We start from the raw sequence: 24,042 nt of genomic DNA, 5'->3' as shown, positions 1-24,042 counted from the left end.
AAAGTGCATCCCTGTACCCATCAATATTAAAACAAGTAAGCAGATTCATATATCCCGCACTTCCCGATACATCTTTTCCTAACTAGTGAAACATCTGTCCATCGCGGTTTATTTAGCAACTACATGGCGTTCTTGGACTCAGTGTATATTTCTGATTACCGTGACAAATGACACAGAAACCTGTATTGCTAATTGAAAGTGTTATTTTATTTACCTAGTTTGTCTTCCTTGAATTTCTGGTAAGTTCTAATACTATAATTGTATTTCTTACCTGGTCTTCAAAACAACTTAAAATTTAATATCCTCTTTTTAAGTTTAAAGAAAACTGTTCTTGCTTGTTAACTCGAGTAGTACGTTGAGATATATTAAAGTGCTATATAGTTTTTTTTTCTCCGTTTGCTTAAGTTATAATAGAAATTCAAATATTGAAGACCTTTTTTTTTTCTTTTTTTTGATAGCATTATGTATTACTTTACTTGCACCTTGTTTTCAGTTAGTACCACAATAACGGACATTACAAGTAGGTGTACCACTAAGATAGTACACATAATATGAACCACAATTTCTCACTTTGATGTTTGTTGACCCGCGACAGCAGTTACTACTCCAGTGAAAACACACCTGCCTGCTGACCTGACCTTCTGCTACTGTAGGGTGTCCACCATTCAACCAGCCGGTTGCATAAGTGCCACATCTGAGTATAGGTGGACATGTAGTTGCCATTCTTGTACCGGCGGACCCCTCGAAACGAAACCAACCAGGTCCGATTCCATTGTCACAATAACCGCCACCAGTGTACGTAATCTTTCTGGTATAACTGTTAAGTCTTCCGTAATTCTGACATTCTGATATAGAAAAAAAAAATTGTTATCATAATTATTATAATAAAAATTAATTTAACTTTTAAAAAGCTAGAAAATTATTTGATATTTAAATATTTCTTGTAGTTTAACTGATTTTTTTAACTTTAATCTGCTGTACATAAACAGATTCAAAGTGGGTTATTTTCACGTCCCCAAAGATCCCCAGCACCTGCCCCACTGTGGCGATAATTGTCTACATACGAGTAATTGAGGATTGGTTACTGGCTTTCACACACTGGTAGATATACAGACCGAGGTTAAGCAATCACATGGGAAAGGGGGACAAATATATCTTTAGGCATTCTCTAGCTGCCTCGATCTGCCATTGCAAATGGATGAGTGATCTCTGCCACATACGATGAAGTAGGGAAATAGTAGGTTAAATAATAATTCTCGCGGAGCGAGTGTATAATTTTGTCGCACGCGCAGCGCGCGGATTACGCGAGGATCGCAAGCGAGCTGCGATTTCGCTTTGGTCATAAATCTTTCTATCGGTTTGGCGTCCACAGTTGTTTATTGTAAGCTATTGTAAGCTGGCGAATCGTAAAGTATTTCTGAGGCAAATAACAGCGGCTGCAAACACAACAGTGCCCAATTGGACAAGAGGAAGTCCTTGCCGTGGAAGGTTTAAGAGAGTGTGTCTGTAAGAGCGGTCCGGTCGATTTTGCTTGAGACTGTTAAAGTACTCAAAACAGCCATTATTTTGAATTATTTTGAGTGTTATTTTATTTACGCAAAAGTGTGCAAGGTTTATTATATCTGTTTGTTTTGGTTGAGAGATTTCGAAAACGCACGTGCCGGCCGTGAAGTGACTTTAATAGTAAGATTTATCTTTTGTTAAAATCTGTCTTTTGTTCATACTAATTGGACGCGCTGGTAAAACAAAGGATACGCTCCGTTGGCCTTAATTGACTTTTCCTTGACCAAACAAAACCTTTCCAGGAAAACAAAGTCTCACCTGGAACATACTGTTTTTATTACTCTCCTACGTTTTCAAGATCTTAGTATTTGAGTTGGCTTGCGTTTTAGTGACAGAAACCTTGTCCATCGGGATCTCCTGATCAAATCATCCAGTTATACTTCATTAAGTGTAGTTGCTTAGCGATTGTTTCAGACCGGTTGTCAAGTGAACTCTTTTGTTGGATAATCCGTGTAATTATATTTGTACGCTAATTAGTTTCATTGCAAAACTCGTAAACAACTTTGAGTTAATATATTGAAAAGGCGGGACAAATTAGTATTGTTAATTATTCCTACAAGAAGACTTTAAACGACAACTTGTGTAATGTACAAAAGTTGATCAGTTGTACTTTTTGGCGTAACGATAGTGTGAACCAGCGATTTATATATACAAATACATTCTTTGTAATCCTTATATCTCTCTGACTATTTTGTTTTGACTGGACATTAACTGGACTTAAGTGAATTTTATAGTTAAAGTTGATTTTCGGACTGCGTCATAACCTTGAAGGAAAATATGATAATATTCCTTACAGCCAATCGGGTTTTTACTGACGTAAAACTAAATTTCGAATGATTAGGATTGGCACCTGTCATGTCCAGTCAGGATAAAAGGAGTTACAACAGGCTTCTGTCAGAGAGATGGTACAAGCTAGTGTGAGATTAAGTTGACTTGTAACAGCACTAAAGCTTTAGAAGAAATACAAAGTTTGCTGAACCAACAGAGTACGAGTGTCTTTTCTGTGAAGCCGACCCGGAGCTAGTCCCCTTCAACTGGGTTCGGACCTTTCACAAGACACAGATTTAGCTCATTTCTTGTGTGTTGTAAGACATTCATGTACCTATACTAAAACCACAATCCGTTTGATCGGATCTCTTTATTTTTGAGAGTTTTACGGAAAGTAAATTTCACTCCAGCGAAGGCCTGTCGTGCCTCGTGGTACAGACAACTTTTATTTTATTCTCATAAGCTTTTCCTTTAAATTAGACTGGTATTAATTAATAGAGTTGTTTAAATATTTTTAACCGAGGTAACCATATGACCTTTTTGCTTGCCATCAGTGATATAAAATAAGGTGTCTTTTCTTCCAGAACCTTTTATTTATGCCTTATTGCACGGAATGAACACTACACTTAGAATGTTTGTTCTAAATCATTTTTGCTGTTCCCAAGAATGTATGCAAAATCATTGCTTTATACAAATCTGACTCTAAAATATGAATTTCCGTAACAGTAACCAATGTCATTTACGCAAGGTGTTAATTTGAAAGACTGCTATGCAGGACACCATTTCTTTTTCATTTTCAGTTACCCTCTACAATTTTTTATAAGTATGTAAAGATATAAAAAACACAAAGATTTTTACAAGTAAACTGTCTTTTTTTGTGTGTTGCACTCTAAATATATATATATAGTTTGTTCTGGCAAAATGGTGGCTAAGAACGACTGAATATATACCTACTTGGAAATAAAATGATGCTGTTTGGTTTCCTGTTAAAACATTACGTAAGAGTGACGAGTGTCTGTTTAAATTGTCACAAAACCACGTCACAAAGTCAAAGCAAAACAGAAAAAAGTGTAATTTTCATAACCAACTTACAATCTCTCCACCATAGACAGAAACAAGGCTTATCCTTCCACTGAGCACTGGCATTCATGGGTCATTTCCTTTATTTTTGACATTAGAAAAGCTTTGGAATCTCTAGATTTAAATGGGAGCTCGAAGAAAGTACAGATTTCCTTAAGCATGGAAACAGTAAAATAGTTCAATTTTTCCTCCTTGACGTAGTTACACAAGTCATTTATGTCATAGACAATCTGATGTTTTAAGCCAATTTCTGTTACAACTGATTCGACGGTGGTCATGTGACTCACTTCTTCCTCGTCAATTAATTCCTCGTCAGATTTATCGTCAACCGCGGTGCTCGGAAACGGACCTGCCCGTCTCCTTCTCGAGGAGAATAAACGGGAGAAAAATCCTTGTATTTGGGCTTTGGTTAGCCACTCTTCCCGGGAAAACAGGCGCTCCCCGTTTTCCCCCTTCGCTTTCCTCGTATCTTGCGAGACTTGTCGCAGATCGTTCCTTCCAGATTGCTCACCAATTTCAAACTTGGAGGTGAGATACTGCCTTACTTTCTCTGAGAAGCGAAAAGCGCCGCCTTTTGGCTTATGAAGTGCCCATCCTTCACCTAAATTCGACTGGAAAGGTTCGCTACCCTGTCGCTACATAACATTGGTACTGTCGTCTTCTGAAAGGGTAAGGGATGAGAATTTTTCAACCCAGCTGTGTCTCAAGCAAAATCGACCGGACCGCTCCTACAGAGACACTCTCAAATTTTCAAATCGCTGTTTATTTGACTCTTTTTGTCACTGGTTTTCAATAAAGTTTTTAAAACTGTATCTCGTGTCTTGTCAATTTATTTGTCGCGTGTTTAAATTGATCCTTGTTAAGTTATCAATTGTTTGTGCTTTCACAATAATAAGTCAAGGTGCTCCCTTGGGTCTAGCTGTAGAGATGAACTAATTTGTATTCAACTTTACGCTTGTTAACCCGCATAATTAACTGACTAACACTAACGGCGCGTAAATTGACAAAACCATAAGCTCATCAAGCGCTGAGATTTCAATAGTTGGTCGTTTCCTCGAGATGGAACGGAGAAAACGCTTTCGTAATGGTGAGTCAAAATTGCAATAGAGAGTTTTCAACTCCACTTTTTGTATGTGTGTGTGTGTTTTGTTATATATCCAATTTTTAGCGCTAAATAAGAAGACATGTGTTGCTAGGGGATCGCATCTCTTATTCCTATTTTTATAAATAGACTTTCCACTCATTAGGAACAAGAATGGGGTTTATTTAAGAACCAAAAGAGTTAGGGTTTACTTTAGAACCACCTGTTGTTTTCTATAGAATTTTCATACCCTGTACAATACTTTCTACAGAGTCAAGTAAACATAGATTGACATTTTTGCTTGATAGGCAGTTTTTTGCTTCGCTGAGCTTCGACCTCGTTTTCATGTTTTGCCTGAAAAATTAGTACGATTTCACATTCGCTTAACCTCCTTTTCCCTTCTTTTGAAGTAAAGATTGTTCAGCTAACCTCCGTGTCTTGATTTTGTTTATAACCGATTTTTAGTGAAAATAATTTAACGATTAAAGATTTTTCATTTAGTATAATCTGCAAAGATAACAAGTGAGAGTATTTTTAGCTGTGAAATATTTGTACATCTTACTTTTAAATGTTCTGTTAAAACGCTCAACTACTGAGGATCATCATGACCAAGTAGGGACATGATATCACTATTCTATTTATAGATTATGATCTCAACATTTTTTAATGACGTCAACCCCTAGGGTATTCTGACGTCACTTGCTCCTTGCCAGCTACAAATAAACTATGACATCATCCTATGTTAATGAGATGGATGACGTCATCTACGTTAATTTATACCGCACAAAAAGTTAATTAAATCCGCAAAGAACCGGCGTAAAACATCCCTTCTCCACTACTACAGATCCGTGTGCGTCAAGGGATCTCATAGAGCAAATAACGGAAAGCAGCGAACGAGACTTCCTGGAGATCTTCCTGAAGCTTGATATCATAATGGTCGGGCTGAAAAGCGCAAAATAACAAACACCTATAAAGTTTTTTTTCTTTCTGAGCTTGCGTGCCAGCGGCATGATGCTCTCTCTTCAAATGGTGCGGTTTCAAACTCGCAGTCTACCGCGAATTTTAGCGACGTTACAGTTAAGCCCCTCCAGAGTTTATTAAACTCAGTCGGAGGCGTAGAGTCCATATTCTCCATTTTTGGCATACCCGATCTCCCTATCAGTCACAGTCTCTTTCCATATAAGGAGCATATGAAGCAACCACCACTGCGACGGCATGGAGCGAAAACGCCACAAAAAAGTGTATTCACGCTCAGTTTCAAATTAATTTTTATCACTCTTATTCCATTTCGTTCAAGTTGATTGTCAAATGTTAGTGAATGGTTTTTGGTGTTTAATTCTATTGTAATGTATCTCAATGTAGAAAAAGGAAAAAGAAAAATGGTTTTCTAGTCTGACAGCGTTCCGTGTTTAGTTATGTTTAAAACACGAACATCAATGTTTTATCACTGGTTTAACATTTGAGCGTAATAAGCGAGAGATTTTTTAACCAGTGATAAAACGAGTGCCTTGCGTTTTTTTGACAAACCTTAAAAAAATTCGAGTTTATTTAACATATGTTAAGGGACTTGCCCCGCCTCTTCTCTGTAATAGGTTAATGAAAATGGGCGATGTGCAATCTCGTAATATTGGAAACAGAAACATAGTTAGACATGCCTTCCTTTCGACTCACTGCTGGTCAGCGGCCATGAGCAGTCCGCCTTATTTCCTTATTTCATTTTTTTCCCCCCAAAATTTCACATATTGTAAAGTAGATAATTATGCTTTTAATTATCAAATTGCAATTGTAAAATTGACTGAAAAGCCATTTTATGGGGTCGGCTGATAAACTATTACTATTACCAGAAACCCATAAGGGGTTGAAACGTGTAACTCGCGTTCCATGCTCGTGAATATTCATTTTTGACCATATTTGGAAATCTTAGTGACGGATATCCATTTCTACTGCGCGATCACCATGCAGATGTTTTAAGACAAGAGTTCTGCATTTCAAGGTTAAAAATACACCGTTAAAAGACAAAAAAGGGAAAGAGAAAGTTCAAAAGAATGTCCAGCTTTCTTTTTGTGGAGAAAGGGAAGCTTTTCATCAAGAAATCGTCCTTCGAGGAATTCAATCTTGTTTTCTTCACGGCGGAGCCCATGGTCTGAAATGCAACCAAGTCAACGAAGTTTTTGCTTAATTTTTAGGTACATTTTGCACTCTATGGCCAAAACAATTACGTTTTTGAAAGGGAATTGGGGAATTTATGTATTTTTAAATGTTTCATAGACGTTTTATAAATTTTTCTCTTCGGCGCAAAAGAAAAATTACAAAATGTGCCCTGATTTGGGATGGATTTTGTGTTGAATTTTGCCATGAGCTTAGCAAATGTCACTTGCGTGAACGGATCCACGATCCAGATAGTGTTTTCCGAATTGCTATAAAGGATCAACTTTTTTTGACTTTGAATAAAAATTTTCATGAAACGGCTTCTCTGTCTTTTGTTTTGAGTTTGTTCATTCATAAAATTAGCTCAAAACACGATCGTGACTACAACATCTAAGTTTAATTTAAGCTTTTAAAATGCTTCTCACATTCATTACAAGCATCACTTTTTGCGAAGATGTCAGGTTCAGGTTTTGGACACTTTTCGATACACAGCTAATGAATTTTATTCGAAAATATTTTTCACTGTTTATTCTAGACTTTTAACATAAGAATTGTAAAAGCCTATTTGCAGTATAAGTTTACTGTGCAGAGGGTCAACGAGGCATCGTTTTTTGAAGTGACAACTTCAAGAAGCTGCGAGGCCGTCAGTGGGTTTCATAATGTTACGTTTGGCCCGGGTGGTAAGGCAATAATATCCTGCTCAGTGTTTCGGTAATATTCCTGGTTTCAACCTTTGAAAGCTTTCTCGGCTTTCGGGAGTTTTTCCCCCGTTTGTCGGCCATTTTTTTAAGGGGCGCGGGAACCTGAAGGAAAATTACGTCACGTTGTTTACGAAGTTTGATTGGTCAGTTATCTCTTCTTCTCGTTCCAAATATGGTACTTTCGAAAATGAATAATCACGAGCATCGGACAAAGCAAACATATGAGAGTTACACGTTTCAACCCCTTATGAGTTTCTGCTATTTCTTAATAGCGGGGCTCCCTCGCGCGCGAAGCGCGCGTGGGACAGAGCCCCATACTCATAGAATATGGTCAACCTCTTTTCTTTTGGTTGTCAGGTGACTGACCGAGCGTACGTACGTACGTACGCCTCTACAGATTGTACGGGTAGGGTAGGGGAGACTATCAAAAGGAAGGGAGGGGTGTCTCAGGCGTGTCTTGGCAAATCCACATCTTTTACATTGGCTATTCGCGATATGGTCAATTGACAGCTGTCAAAACAGGATAGCCACTGACCAGTATCACATTGCCATATGGAGGGCTCATGTGTCAACTCATCATGGTGACGTGATTTATTTGGAAGCTGTCCGCTTGCCAGTTGTTTTACTAGATCGCGATCAATGTTTAATCTCATACTTTCTGGCTAGCTAGTTTGAGAGCACAGGAAAACTGATAATGCACACATCCATTGGACATCAATGTTTTGATCAATTGACAGCTGTCAAAAAAAGTTATCCGCTGACCAGTATCACGGGCTCAGGTGTTGACCCATCGAGGTTATCCGCTAACAAGTTACTAGTTTTCAAATGATCGCAGGCTCAATTTTGATTTTTTTTTTCATTCATATGAAATATGTTTTGTTTTTGGGCCACACAATTAAAATTTTGATTTAAAACTGACCTCGGACCCGAACATTCAGCCAGCTATTACAGGCAAGACAGTTGCTTTTGACTTTGCTCACCATGGTCACGCGTTGGTCACGCTCTACGTCTATTTTTTATGCTCTGATTGGTCAAAATTTGACAGGTGAGCTCACGCGGAAAATTTATGCAGCATCTTGAATCTTGTTTACTTTGACAGCTGAAGCTGACAGAGTTTTGTGTCAACTTGTGATGTTTTTAACTGTCTTTTCCCACTGGATGCAAAAAAAGGAAATTCAGCTGCTACCAGGAGTCTTCTGTTATTCATGGCTAGTTGGTTTTTGGTTGAGAAATTAATACATCACTTGTCAAAGTCGGGAATCCGATTTCGGATGGCAACGTTTTTGTTTTTCACCTTGCTTGATGCGTAAAGGTTGAAAAGTCTGAAACTACACTGGTCTTACTTCATACCTTTCAAGAGCTGCATCTCGAATGGTAAGCCTCAGTAATAATTGTGTTTGATGTTTGTTTTTTATACCTAATTTAAAGAATTTATGATTTTTATGACGTTCTCGCTCCTGCGGTGGCTCTCTATTGTAAAAGCTCCTAATGTAAAAAAAAAAATAATAATAAATAAATAAAAATAAAACAAGGTGACTTGCGCATGGTACGAATGCTTAACTAATCGAAGTCGCATTATTTTTTTTCTTCGTTTGGCGTTTTTGGTAAAAGGTCGTAAAGCAAATTGGAACAGAATTAATAAACAAGGGTAAAGGGAAGGAAGAGCGAAATAAAATACACAGTAAGGGAAAGGAAAGCGGATGTAACAAACTGAATTTCTTTCAAAGGTTACTGTGAATGAATAAAAATAAAATCCAAACACAAGATACTAAAAGAAAACGATACTAACAACGATAAAAAGATACCAACTAGCAAATTTAAATTTAGGAGAACATTCTCTGAGGATCTATTTCCGAACTTTTCGTTAGACAACAGCTGGGTCTCGAAGGTTAAAGTTGACCGCATTCGCAGTTAATCGGCAAAATTTGAGAAATCAATTCTCCGGATTGAAAGTAATTATAGTGAACATATCGTGAATGATGAAATGGTTCGCTCGTGATATCAATGTGACGATTTTTCGATTCCCCGCCTTAACATGACGGAAACAAGTTCAAAGTTTTCCTCTTCTATTGAGAACCTTATTGAGTCAAAAATATTCCATATATTGAACAATTATTGAATGAGGCTGAGTATGATGTGAAGAATTATGCAGATCGAGGAGGAGCATGCCATCGATTGGGTACTGCCTACATCGACCTCCAAATATGGTAACCATGAGCAGGGTTGTGGGGATTTAGCAACGGGACAGACAATCAGAAACGATAAAATATTGAATAAATAATATTGAGAAGAAAGAAGATTTCAAGCTTGTGGCCCTTTTCAATCTCACTCCCGTGCTTCTATTTAAACCATTTTGGTGAGTAAGGGTCTAACGACAAAGTGATTTATACTGGAACATCGTTTCGATTTCATTTAAGAGAATGTATGGGAAGTAGCTTTCCCCCCCCCCCCCCCCCGCCCCCCACCCCCACTGGGTTGGACCTTTCAAGTATGTTGCACCCCAGTACTATTCGCCTTGTGCAACGGATTTACAACGCTCTCTTTTTCATACTGATTTTACAGTGAAGCTTCTTTACCTCTCGTGAAAAATGGACGAGGAACCGGCCTTTGGTGATGCTCTTGATTTTATATTGGCCACTGATCTGAGTCCATCCGATCAGTTTATGGCAGCTATAATGTGGTCTTTGTATGAAACATTTCAGTTCCTCTTCTGTTTTCTTGCTCAAGTCGCGACTAAAACTCATACACTTGTAGTTTTCTATGGAGTACTAAACTCTATAATAATATGCTATCTTGGATGCAGCAGTGTTTTTTGGAGTTGCGGATAGGAAACTAATTGTAAGTTTGTTTTATGATGTGGGTATTGTTTAGTTTTTATTTCTTCTCCGCAACACCACGAAACTACTATAATCTTAAAGCTCCAGTCACATGCAGTGATGTCTATATGAATTAGGCCGTTGATCGCCAATAAAATCCAGATAGTGTGAGAAGTTAAAATAGTTGTTAAAGGCAGGTTTAGTCATGTAGGTACAAAACGATTATAAGCACAATCTAACCGGGACGTAACGGATGATCCTTACAAACTAGAAGTTACTAAGAAAACTGCTGCGATACAAGCATTCGCCTAGAAATCTCAAAAAGGAACCTTAAGTTTCCATTCGCTTGTGTGTGTTTCAATGCGCCTTGACTTGTGTCGTCCCGGTCATGAACGATACACGTTTATGTGAATGCTATGCGCGGTGTGATTAGTCATTGCCCATGATCTATTAGAGTATAGATACATGGATGTTGTCACGGGAAACTCGTTTCCTTTGTTTTGTTCAACATAGCGTGCGGTTCCGAAAATGTTTGTTAGATACGTACTTCGGAGTAAGCAAGTGAGTTATTTTATTGTTCTTTAAGCAAAGACCCGGTATAAGCCACACGAAGAAACAAGCGCGCTAGACTCTGTGTATAGAGTCGTTCTTAAAGCAAAGATCCGACATAAGTCACGGGGTCTGTTGCTAACATGACAAACAACAAAATTTCTAAGTCCCCTTAATGAGATGCATTTGCCTACTCAACAACACTTACATCATGTCGACAGTATTACACAACCCTCAAATTTCAAGCAAGGTTTTATTGTCTAAGAACAAGTCACTTGAGCTTACAAATACTGCTGTGTTTTTGCTCCGAGATTCAGTGATGATAACATAGAATGTTACTCTAATAAGCAATGCATAGGAAGGTAGATACAAAAGGTGGAACAAAATTTTTAACCCTGGATTAGCGCTCGAATAGGGTTTTCAGAAGCCGGGACCAGGACTTTTCTCTTAGCACTCGTCTTATTCAAGTTCCCGGATGTACAGTCACACGCTCGGCAGACCAGCATCTGTTTTCACACCAGAAATAAACGAAGTCTAGGCCCAGGTCAAAGTTCACCTGGAATTTTGCTCTCGCCTAATTACTTTGACTCCTAAAAGCCTGTTCCCGAAAAGCGGACAATATCGTACCTTTCTGTTTCAGCCTAGCCTGCGAACAGCAGACGTGTTTCCGGTCGTCGCTTCTCTCCTTCCGAAAAATAACGTCGGCGAACCCGAGCGGCAAACACTCATTCCACGTTAAGTGGGTAAATTACCATTTTTTGGTGTCCATGGCAAGTTTTGAGGACTCAAATTGTTTTCCCATAATCATTTCGCTAAAAAATACTTAAAATACGCCCAAATAAATAGCGCCAGTACCCCTTTGTGCTCCCCTAGACAGTAACTTTGAGGGATTCAAGGCCAAAAGTGTCCAAAAAATGCAATTTTGCTATGTCCCCAGAGAGTGTGGGTATAGAAGGTTACGGTATATTTGTGCTTTTCACCTTATACTATGGAAACTAATCAATCTAATGCCTCGGGAGGGACCTAAACTAAAGTCCTACATGATCATTTCTCACTGCAGGTCAGTTTTGTTGCTTTTAACTACAGTGAACTGGTGTCCGCTATTTTTATGAAACTTCCGTTACCGATCTGAGGGCAGATCACAAATGGCCTAGAAATAAATAATGCGAATGATTTACTTCGGGTAAATATTACTTAAGTTTGCTCTTTTTGATACGCAATACATAAAATGAAGAGCAAAAACCTGTGGAAAGAAATTCCCTCTCACAATAGCAGGATTTTGGGTGAACAGTTAAGGGTGTAACTTCCGTTACTAAGATTACAGTAGAGAAAAATGAAAAGTGGGTCGTGCCGATCTTTGTGGTGACGGAGGAGCTAGTGAGTATTATTATGGAGTATGTTTGGTTTTTCCGAGTTATTAATTTCACTTAAAGATGTAACAGAAAAGGTAGAATCTTAACTTCCGTTACCAAGAATTTGTCCGGTCTCTAAAACATAGGATAAACGTCAGGTAAATTTCGGGAAATGCTGTCACACGATTGCCCCATCAAACAACTCAAGCCTTGATGACATCTGGTGAAGATTTCGTCATAAGTACACCCACATACGTGTTCCATTGGTGAGATACCTCTCTGTCAAGTGTGATAAGGGAATTTTAGCTTAGTTTATGGTTCGCGGAGTTTTTTTGCATAGTTTAAAGAAGTTTATTTTCCTTTGAAGTATTTCTAGGCAATTTAGGAATATAAAATGAAAATGGGACAGGCATCTTGATCATTTTCATTTTTTTTTTTTAAAGTAACGGAGGTTACACAAAACAGGAAGTGGATTATCTGAAGCCGTGCTTGCGCTAGTTCAACCCTCTTTTCTGTGAATGGACTTTACCATATTCATGTATTACAATTCTTGTACGAATTCTAACAGATTACCATGTATCTATTAATTTTTTTTTCTTTCAATTCAATTTATTTTGCTCATTTTGTTGTTTTTAGCCTCGTTCCACCCAAAAATTCCAAAATTTCTTTCAAAATTGTTTAGCATTAATTCAATTCAATAGAATAAGTCATATGCATTGTTATTTAAGACGGTCTGTAATCCCAAAAGTAAGTAGTTGGAAGAGAAATGAAATATTAACTTCCTTCTGTAACTTCCGTTACCGAAACTTATTTGTTAATCACTCGTTTTCTACTAGATCACATGTTCCCAAACTATAATAAAGGTAAATAACACTTTCTTTCCTACACATTTAGCAAAATAATGTTTAGTCTGACGGCTTTTTTAAAGAAAAAACATAAAAAAAAAACCAGCAATTTTAAATTCTCAATATTTTGTTACGTCAGACCAAAGTACACCATGGCAGAACAACTTGACTTTTTCATTCCTTGAGCCACTGACTTGACTAAAATGTAAAACTCAGACCTTAGCCTGCCACGGATTTCATTTTAAGCATTTTAGAGTACGTTAAATTGAAAACGTATAGATATAATGCAACACTGTGCTGTTTCAAGCCATACAAAATATCACACTACATGCTATTAAATAACAGGCTATAACTTTTTATAGATAAAAGATATGTTGACCAAATTTTGGTTTCTCACCCTTCAATAATACATCTTTCGGTTAAACTAACTACTTGTCTGATTTGTTGAGCTTCGATTTTTCGAAAATTCTGGGCACATTTTACCCACTTAACGTGGAATGAGTGCAAAACGATATCCGCGTCGTAAAAGCTTTTCGTCGTTGGCCAATCAGATCAAAGGATAGAATACAGCTCGAGTGACTCCTCGCGACATCGCGCGCTGGCGTGTCTTGGACTTTCGCGAGAGTTACCAAATACGGTTTGGAACGTGAATTTCACGATCATAACAAGGTTTCCTGCGACGTTGAATGCTGTTTATGAAGCAACTGATTTCTTGTCGAGCCGTTTTAGAGATATTCAGAAAAGCACAAAAAGCCAAATCTAGGGTAAAGTTGCATTTAGAGAGGAGGTCAACGAACAGGTTAGTTTTCGGGATCGAAAGAGAGAAAATACACCAATATTTCTTAGCATCGAAATATGATGTTAACCAGCCTTCTGACGCTACTTAAGATTAATTTGAGTTATTTAGAACTTTTTTATAAAACAATTTATCACGGCTATTGAAAATGTAAGGTTTGAAATATATTTGTATTTTATTTGAATTCAAACAGAAGAATTTTTTACTTCCCACAAAGGTTATTTGCTAAACACCACACTGAATAAGTTTCTGGTGTCGGATTTTCAGTGGCAGGTCTAGATCGCGCAAAATTCGGATTTTATCGATTTCAAAGTTTTTTGTTTATTGTTATCATAGTGATATCCATTTTACTAAAATCTACATTCTCACAAACTTCAATTCATAGTGAATCAGTGGTGAAAAGTTTGTAGCGATCGGACGAGGACAAAATCACTTTTAAGGCGATTGTATGGTCTCTGAAAACTGTATCGAAACATTAAAAAATTTGTAACCTTCTTAAAATAGCTTTTAACTTGTAATTGTTATTACTATTTTTTGCTCTACATATTAACCTTGAAACTTTTTAATTGTTTATACTTTTATACTTTTGTTATACTTCTTATTATAAAAAATAAGCGCCATGAGCAAATAGTGCTAATGGCGCTATATAAATGCATTATTATTATCATTGTGGTTGGTCCCGTATTTAAATTGAAGTAAGCAGCGTCCTTTACTGTCACTTTCCAAAACGATATTTAAACCCTAATTAAAAGTGATATTGCGCCAAACCAAAAACAAAAAACAAAAAAAGAAAAACTAAAAGCAAAACAAAGAAAAGGACTCTATTACTTTCATTTGAATAAATTGCGAAGAAAATACAACGTTTTTGTTGAACACCTGAAGCAGCTTATTCATAGCTAAATAGTTCTGAAAAGTCAGTCGTTGTCGTCTAACGTTGCAATCCCAGAGATAAATTCCCAGGCAATAACATCAAGAAATAAAGTTTTCAAAAGTAGACTGCCGTACTTTTAGGTTAATTCATCTTGGTCAAAAATAAAGGTGGAGTTCACTAGCTTAAGTTATAACACACTGCATTTAGGGCGCAGTTTTATAAAGGAAGGGGAGAAGAGTGAATCTTTTAACTTCTAAGTCAGTTATCTCTTCACTAAATTGGAATATTCCGCGTTTATACAACGAATATTGTAATCATTGTAGTGAAGGCACAGAATTTATTTCACAATCAGATTGTGAAAAAAATTCAATTGAGTATAGAGTAACGCACATTATCTAACAAGAGTATGAAAGCGATCTAGCAAATGAAGTAAGCAACTTAACTTCCTAATTATTTAGTAACTTACCGTATACGATATTGCAAGTTCTGCCATCTCCGGTGTAAGGATTATTGCATGAACAACTGAAGGAACCAACCGTGTTTGTACAGGAAGCAAATGAACTGTGACAGTTGTGAGTACCGAGGGCGCACTCGTCAACATCTATTAAAAAAAAAATAGTACTTTGCTTAATTGTAATCGTTTTCTAAGCAAATAGTTTGCCAACAGGATTAAATTAACAGCAATCGAAATTATTGTTGTAAACTCAATAATGTAAGTGATAGACGCACGTGGACATGTATCTCCGCGCTATTGGTCGCCGTTTCACGCAAAGGAACGCGTATTTTCTCTTAATGAAAAGCAAAAGGTGTATTGCTCGATGGATGTTATCTACTTTTTGACGAATATGTGCAAGATAAAACGACTTCAAGAGGACCTATCTGACCTGGTCTCGTGGTCAGATTCTGCTAGCCTAAACTTTAACTAGTCCCAGCAAATGCAAAGCGCAGATCCCATCTTGGCTGTCGGCACGCAAGTCTGGACTCCGTAGTCAATAGATCTGATTCGAAAGCTCGAGCGTGTCCAGAGGCGCGCTACAAAGTATATCCTGGATCTACCATTCATTTGCGACGAAACACATAGGGACAAGCTAATGCATGATACTTAACCTATTACCGATCTCATGATTGGCACGGGTGTTTAGACATGATTTTCTTTTCCCTGTTCTCCCGCAGGTCTTTGTTACTTGCACTACCTGATCTAACAGCAACCATAACGTCACTGACTTTATTTCAGGGAAATGCAATTCTGTCACTTTTCAGAGATCTTGTTTTAATAGAACCACCAGAATCTGGAACACGCTAGCAGATGACTTTCAACTTTCAGATCAGTCAATTCAAATCAATCATGTACAAGTACTACGTGGATGCCTTAGAACATAACATTACTGCTTTTTACATATATTTTTAGCTCTGGGACCACTGTAATTGGCCTACCGCTGTCGTGGCACCCCTGCCTAATTAAGCATTTATTATTCTTTGTTTTTTTCTTTATTATTAAGATGTAATAGGCGAAGCTAAAAAAATAAATAAAATCAAGAATAAAACATCTAATTATATCCTCAAAAGTGTTTTGGCAATTAGCGTTTGCAGCACAGTTGTGCTTTCCTGCTTTACACTCATTTATATCTGCAAAAAAGAAGTCAGGCACTGAATGATCAAAACTGATTTCCTTTTTCTTTCACAGCAATTACTGTGGCCTACCATAACATCTATTTCATGGGATCAATTTTCATTTTCAAAACGAGGTCAATCCTCAAACCTTTCTCCTTAAGCTTTAAAATTAATTTTCATATCAACTAAAGGCTTCGCACTTTGCCTACTTTTAAGACAGAAGCTCGAGTCAACTCGAAAATGGCTAAAATTGCATACAGATAGTGCAAATCACAAACTATTGGCAGTATGCAAGGGCATTTCAATACTTATTAGTAAGCGTAAAGAACCAACTGCAGCACTAGGGACTAAGCTTCATACTACCTTGTGGCTGAACTTGGCTTTAATGCGATATAACTGGAGTTGATTAGAAAAAGATTCTTTGTAAAGAAGACCGAGGTATTATTTTCACCTGTGCAGCTAGCTCCATCCCCAGAATACCCTGGCTTGCAGATGCACACAAAGGACCCTTTAGTGTTTTGGCAATTAGCGTTTGCAGCACAGTTGTGCTTTCCTGCTTTGCACTCATTTATATCTGCAAAAAAAAGTCAGGCACTGAATGATCAAAACTGATTTCCTTTTTCTTTCACAGCAATTACTGTGGCCTACCATAACATCCATTTCATGGGATCAATTTTTATTTTCAAAACGAGGTCAAGCCTCAAACCTTTCTCCTTAAGCTTTAAAATTAATTTTCATATCAAAAGGCTTCGCACTTCGCCTAGTTTTAAGACAGAAGCTCTAGTCAACTCGAAAATGGCAAAAATTGCAGACAGATACTGCAAATCACAAACTATAGCAGTATGCAAGGGCATTTCGATACTTATTATTATGCGCAAAAGAACCAACTGCAGCTCTTGGGACTAAGCTTCATACTACCTTGTGGCTGAACTTGGCTTTAATGCGACTTAATGGAGTTGATTAGAAAAAGATTCTTTGTAAAGAAGACCGAGGTATTGTTTTCACCTGTGCAGCTAACTCCATCCCCAGAATACCCTGGCTTGCAGATGCACACAAAGGACCCTTTGGTGTTTTGGCAATTAGCGTCTGCAGCACATTTGTGCTTTCCTGCTTTACACTCATTTATATCTGCAAAAAAGGAAGTCAGGCACTGAATGATCAAAACTGATTTCCTTTTTCTTTCACAGCAATTACTGTGGCCTACCATAATAACTGTTTCATGGGATCAATTTTCATTTCCAAAACGAGGTCAGGCTTCAAACCTTTTTTCCTTAAGCTTTAAAGTTAATTTTCATATCAACTAAAGGCTTCGCACTTCGCCTAGTGTTAAGACAGAAGCTCGAGTCAACTCGAAAATGGCCTATTAGAATTACAATAATATATCTGACTTATTAATATATGAACTTAATGCTCTGGGATCAGTAAAAGGTATTACGGAAATTAACGCGACTTAAATTAAGGCAAATCTAGTGAAAAACCTCTTTTGAACAGAGGAAATTGATGTGAAAGAAACGTGGCTACGAAATAGCTGAAATATCTGAGTATTTTATGTTACCTGTACATTTATTTTCTTCATCTTCAAAATAACCTTCCTTGCAACCACACCCGAAGGATCCCATAGTGTTATAGCACACGGAACTAGTGACGTCACAGTTGTGTTTTCCTGTGTTACACTCGTTTATGTCTGGAAATCAATATTTAATACTGAATCATCAAACTGAGTCCTCTTCTATTCTTATGTCTATTGAATGAGGGATAGTAATGCAATGCTTTTGAGTAGTAGAAATATTTCACGAATATCTTAATCTGCAGTTTTGGAAATAAAGCAGTTGCAGTGAACTATAATTCAATTCATGCCACTTGTAACAAAATCCGAGATAAAATCAGTGACAAATGATTATCCAAAGCTTGACATGTAGTAAGTTATGTTATTTATGACCAATGAGCCCGCTAAGAATAAGAAATAACTATTTTGACGGCACGAGATAGAACAGGGCCTGGGTGTTAGGCCAGGGGCACCAGTTCAAAGTAAGTTCTTTCTTTCCAATACTATTTTTCTCCACTTCCGCAATTTTTCAGCGATTGAAGTCTGTGCATATGTGTTTTTTTTTTTTTCTTTTCTTTTCTTTGCTTATTTGTTTGTTTGTTTTCTTACATTGTTTTGTACTTGTGCCTCCATGGAACAACCTCTTAAAAATTCGTAATTCATCTAATATATAGATTTAGCCATTGCTAAAAGCGAAGCCTCCGTTTCTATTCTTATGATAAAAGCAATCAAATTAGTATGTGTGATCAAATGGTGACGAGTGAAATTATTCCCTAAGTTCACGGGTATACCATTCGATTACCTATTAATATCATGGGTGACGAATCACGTTAGCAATCTTTGTTTTTTGACATGTTTATCCTGAATCGTATCGATTGAAAACTCCACTCTCTCAAATGTTTAGACCTTAAATTTAGCTTATAAAGTTCAGAATTTTTCAGACTTTTTCGGCAAATACCTGTTAGAATCCTTCTTGATATTCTCTTGTGTGTTCAGGTTTTCTAAAGCATCTTTTTGTGCCCTGACATCTTCATTCACGGCATTTTAAAACTTCGTCGCAATCTTGACGCTGAGACGTACGGAAGGGATACCATGGCAATTTTGTAATTTCACATGTGAAATTACAAATTAACGCTGAAATTTCGCGCCAAAATTAAGGAGTAATTCGTCACCTATGATATTAAAGTAATAACATGAACTCTAAGCCAAAAAAAAACTTCACATCCCTAAGAGCCTTCGGTATCAGACACCTTTATGGAGGTGCCAATGGGATTAGCAGTTAACTGATATTTGGCCAAAAAAACAGTAGTTAACTGATAATTGGCCAAAAAATTAGTAGTTAACTAAGAAATGAAAAGTTAACAGTTAAGTGACATTCTATTAACTAAACTGCATACCATCGTTGATGTTAATGAAAGCGGCAAAGTTTTGTAAACAGAAATGCTATTTTCTGACTTTTTTCTGTCCCGCAGATGACTTAACTATTAAGTAATCGGCTCCCGGCAAAAGGCACCAGAGCAGCACCCGGCAAACAGAAAGCGTCCGTCATAGACCTGGTTGAAGACAACTCAGTGTATAGTTCGTAATTCTAATATTAACAAGATTTCTGTGTTCGGATAAGGAAGTTGTCTCGGACCCAAAAGGCCTAGGACGTCAAGTTAAACATTACTACCGAAGAAAAAAAGCTGTCATGACTCTTAGCATTGGATTTGGCCAAAAAGAATTTCTGATGGCTCAAAGAAATCAGCATCTTTATTTAAGTATAGTACATGGAATTTGTACTTACGAGATACATCACTTTTGTAGCTGGTGTTTCAGTTCCAACTATATTGAGTCAAATAAGCTAGTGTTTAAACCGGTATTTCCGAAACAGTTTCATTTCTTAAAACCTTTGAATATCTTTATGACGCTTTTGAAATAGGCAAAAAAGGTACTTCTGCGAAAAAGGTAACATTGAGGGACGCAAACGAGGATGTCGACAACGGTCTACATCGAGGTACAAAACACTTCTGACAACGCAGGTGGAAAACCTACAGCACGCAATTTCTCACTTCATTCAAGACCAAACATTTAGTGCTTTGAAATACGCCCAAAACTTTGGAAACAGAATGAAGGAATCGCTTAAAAGAACTACGAATTCGAAAAGTCGAATTGTCCCGTGTCAAATACTTTCATGCCTTTGTTAGCACGTTCAACTATGTCTCTCCCATCAGTGCAAACAGTAACAAAAGAAGATGCAGTTGGGATGGGGGCGGACTGGATAGAGAATTTTCGACCTGTTTGACAACGACCTATAAGAAGCGAGTCAACTCAAGATTAAGAGCGGGATCTTTACCACCAGCGTCATGGGACTATGTCTTGCTATTTGCTATCTTTTTAAAAAGCTAAAACGTTTTTTTTTTTGCATCAATTGAATCGAGACTTTATCTTCGCATTGATAGTGTTTCTCGTCGTCTGTTGCAATGGATTACAAGGATTGAAAATAGATTGAAACTTAGGCCAACAAAAAGATACAGGACACATACAGTAATTTCAACAAGATAAGTACGCGACTGATTCAGATAATAAAAGTGACGAAAAAGGTTTCTATGAAGTAGTTTATGGCAGGACATGCATGACCAGTTCGAGAAGATCAGTTCGTTTCAGTTCGTTTCAGCTCCATATTATGTTACCTGCACAGTTGACGCCGTCCCCAGTAAATCCTGGTTTGCAAGTACAAGTGAAGGAACGCTTGGTGTTGGTGCAGTATGCATCATCGTGGCAGTTATGTAGTCCTGCTTCACACTCGTCTACAAATCAGCAACTAAAAGTTAGTTATAAGAATTTCCTTGACTTCAACGTTTGCTCCTGTAAGCACAAACAACTGATATCATGATCCTTTGATTAAAAATCATTGAGAAAACGTTGGTATCAATACTCCAAACAATTTAGCGCACCCAAGCTCAACGTAGCAATTTCCCATGAGGGGTTGCTACAAACATTGTATTTTTACCCACTTCTCACAAAATGGCTCACTGACTAGAAATAGTTTATCTTAAGTGGTACCATTGAATTCCAAGACGCAAAATTTTGTGCGTTTTTAGAAAAAAACAAAAAAACAGAAAAAAAAGCTTTCTTGTTTTCTCTTTTATTCTATACATATCTAGTCCAACTAATTATAGCCTTTCTCCTCACGGAATTGGGCTATTTACCTTTCCGCAATAGGGGAAATTCAAACTGGGAAGAGTAGTAGCGAATAGCGAGATTTGCAGTGGATTTTTGCCCAAAATGTTTGTCTAAAACTCTCACAAGATTAGTCAGCATTTCTATAATAAGGTAGCAGTGTTCCAAGTTTAGTAACCTCCGCAATCTGGTTAGCTCAGTCGGGAGAGTGCCGGTCTGCTGAGCGGGAGTTTGCGGGTTTAAACCCGGGTCTGACCAACAGTCAGGGTCTTTAAACAACTAGGAAGAAAGTCAGCTGAATGACATCTGAAAACGGTTAGACTTTGTAGTCTTCTCGGATAAGGAAGAAAAACCGTAGGTCTCGTAGGTCCGACAGTGACAGTGGTACTTGTGTGACCTAAATGAATCCACACCACTTGACACTGTGAAGAATATTGGATGTAAACCCCGGTGGTGTGGGCAACCTTTTCTGTGCTGGGTGGGTTATTTCCTTCAGGAGTCAAAATGGCTAACTGTAGATAGTCTATGTATGTGTAACTTGCTGGATTCGCTGCTTAACAACTAAATGGGTTAAACTAAAAGGGTAAGTGGCCTTAGAAATGCAAAATCTGCATTGTTCGATATTGGACACACCCAACTGTCCCAAGGGGTTAAACTATTCAAAAGGGCTTTCAATTCGCTCTGAAAGACTTGCTCATTCAAGGTTTTTATTATTGTTATTCATTTATATTTTTTAACTTACCTAGGCACGTCATTTCAATTTCTCTGGCGATTTCTTCCATTAGTTCTCTTTTTCTTTCGCGCTCTTTAATAAACTCCTCTTCTTCTTTATTCGTCGGAACAGGACAAACTGCAAAGTAGCAACACATATGACCAAAAAATTTCAATCTGTAAGCTAACGACATTTTATCAAATTTGCAAAACAATAATAAATATAGCAATTATAATTGTGATAAATTATTATTCAATAGTGTTGAATAATAACGATAATAGAAAATGACGATAAAATAATAACAATAATAACGATAACGATAATGGTAGTGATAACAATAATTTTTTTTTTTCAATCGACCCCGATAATTCGAACCCTCGCTAGCTCGAACTGTTTTTCGTTTCCCTTCAGAGTTCGAGTTAGCGGGGTTCTAGTGTACGTTAATTACCATATACTAAATCATATAAAAATTAAGTCGTCATAATGGTTTGTTTAATTTTTGATGTCACTATGTGAAGTTCCCATAAGGCTCAAACAGTTAAGCTTACAGACTGAGAAGATAACTGTTTTACAGGTTAAGAGGTTCTCTCCGTGTGGCGTTTAGAAGATTCGAGCTGTAAGAAGACGCGTTTTGTATTTGGAATGGGTATGTAATTTGCTTATCCTGATTGCAATAACCTGTCGTCAAGAAGTGCACCTACATTTCCGTTTTGCGGTATTTCTCACTACCTAAAGCATTTCTCAAGGGATCGTTGACGGTTTTGAAAGTGTCGGTTGTCCTTCTTAGAGAGGTTTACGCCTTTATAGAGAGTATAGTTGAGTCAAATGACTGGACAATGACAGGGGCCAACACCAAAAAATTGTCCGTCTTAAAGAGGTGTTTGTTAAGGGAGAGTTGACTGTATCGCAAGATATTCTTAAATAAAAATTTATTTCAAATCCATTGGCGAAAAAACAAAAACAAATAAAGCTAAATGAAGTTGTTAACATATTTACCATTTTCGCATCGCCCGTCAAACATCTTGTCTACCCCCCAAAAACTTTTGCATAAGTAAATTGTTTTCAGTTTCTCTTGTGATGACTGCTTATTCTAAGGAAAAATTAAGAATAATTCCATGCAAAATTTTGGGCGTAAACACGGTGTATTATTGACGATGTGAAGATTATGGTGAATAAATCCTTGGAATAATTTTTAGGGAAAGTAAAAATGAGAATTTTAAGCGGCTCTCTGTACGTGGAGCAGAGACAGGACGCTGAAATATAATGGCGATAAACCGCAGGTGCGCAATTAAATTTTTGTTGGTGATGTCGTAGTTGTTAGTTGTTACCTCCATGATCTACATCCTCCTGTGTTATCATCGCGACTGGGTACATGATGACGAAAATAATGATTAATGTTTTCATGCCAGCCATCTTCCAAGCTGTTGAAAACAAAATAATTATTAGTTCGTAGCATGTCACTGAATTTCGTGGGTGTAAGAATTATGCACGCAAAGTTTAATAACCACGAGTAAGCGGGGGCGGGGGGTACACCTCATGGGAAATAGGCTTTGATAGATTGTGCTCGCGAAAATAGCATGATATGCTACTTGCAGTGCTCGTATACTTCTAAAATTATACCAATAATTCAGCTAGTTTGTAAATTAAGCTCGTTTTAGCTCGTTATGTGCAGTTGAAAACGGGAACTTAACATCGATTAAAGTAATAGTAAGTATGTTTTAGCTATGTTTTTAAACTGGAAATTATTTCGAATAAATGATAAAACAATGATTGGATCCGGATAGTGTTTTAAACGCTGAAACTAAGGAAGGAAGGAAGGAAGGATGGAAGGAGGGAGTCGTGCATAAGAGGACAACAGCCGTTCCCTCTTTACAATATATATTACATGTATATAACACATGAATATTTTACACACACTGAAAGTGATGCCAAAATAAACAAGAATATTGCACCCACGCTGGTCATGATCATAGTAAGAAATAACTAAGAAATAATGTAGGAAAAATCACCTCTCACCTCCATATCATTCTTGTTATTTAAAAGTTCTATTTTCTTACCTCAAATTTTTTAGCTCTTCTGATCAGTTGTAATGTCTCCTAACTTTTGGAGGCTAAGAAAGATCTGCTGTTCGCTTCTTCACTTGTCTGAGTTGTTTGCCTGTGAAGCAGCCAAATACGCCCAGCAATTAAAACTCAAACAAGATTTAACGCAGGATATGTTTCGATATATTTTCAAGAGGATCCGTCCCCCCGCCCCCCCCCCCCCCCCCCAAAAAAAAAAAAAATATATATATCAAATATCAAACGCAAAAAAGGAAGTTTGTTGTCACCTGAGGTGCCAGCTTATCGGGTTAACAAATAAAAATGTTTGACCAACAACAGCAGGCATGATCGCCTTTTTATTACTGACGTTAGATGGCCATTTCAAAACGCCATTGATCG

General features: G+C 37.4%; 2 protein-coding genes and 1 pseudogene across 2 annotated transcripts; all 3 read right to left on the bottom strand.

Moving 5' to 3' along the window:
• Positions 1–206: 206 nt before the first annotated feature.
• LOC140947060 (uromodulin-like) lies at positions 207–17,857 on the bottom strand. Its single transcript, XM_073396144.1, is given in 5 exon segments — positions 207–845; positions 6,297–6,312; positions 15,044–15,171; positions 17,187–17,309; positions 17,737–17,857. Coding segments are annotated over 5 exon segments (687 nt in total). The 5' UTR covers positions 17,801–17,857; the 3' UTR covers positions 207–489.
• On the bottom strand, positions 3,453–5,709 carry LOC140946645 (uncharacterized; annotated as a pseudogene).
• Positions 17,858–20,364: 2,507 nt separating the features above from the next.
• Positions 20,365–23,723, bottom strand: LOC140947065 (uncharacterized). Its single transcript, XM_073396151.1, has 4 exons — positions 23,659–23,723; positions 22,930–23,022; positions 21,632–21,739; positions 20,365–20,516 (listed from the first exon to the last, which is right to left on the bottom strand). The coding sequence occupies exons 2-4, from the start codon at positions 23,012–23,014 to the stop codon at positions 20,380–20,382; spliced, it is 330 nt and encodes a 109-aa protein (XP_073252252.1). The 5' UTR covers positions 23,015–23,022; positions 23,659–23,723; the 3' UTR covers positions 20,365–20,379.
• Positions 23,724–24,042: the final 319 nt, after the last annotated feature.

This window comes from Porites lutea, chromosome 8, assembly GCF_958299795.1.
Source record: "Porites lutea chromosome 8, jaPorLute2.1, whole genome shotgun sequence".
Taxonomy (NCBI): Eukaryota; Metazoa; Cnidaria; class Anthozoa; order Scleractinia; family Poritidae; genus Porites; species Porites lutea.
The sequence above is the reverse complement of the archived record's forward strand: the minus strand, read 5'-3'. Positions and strand labels throughout refer to the sequence as shown.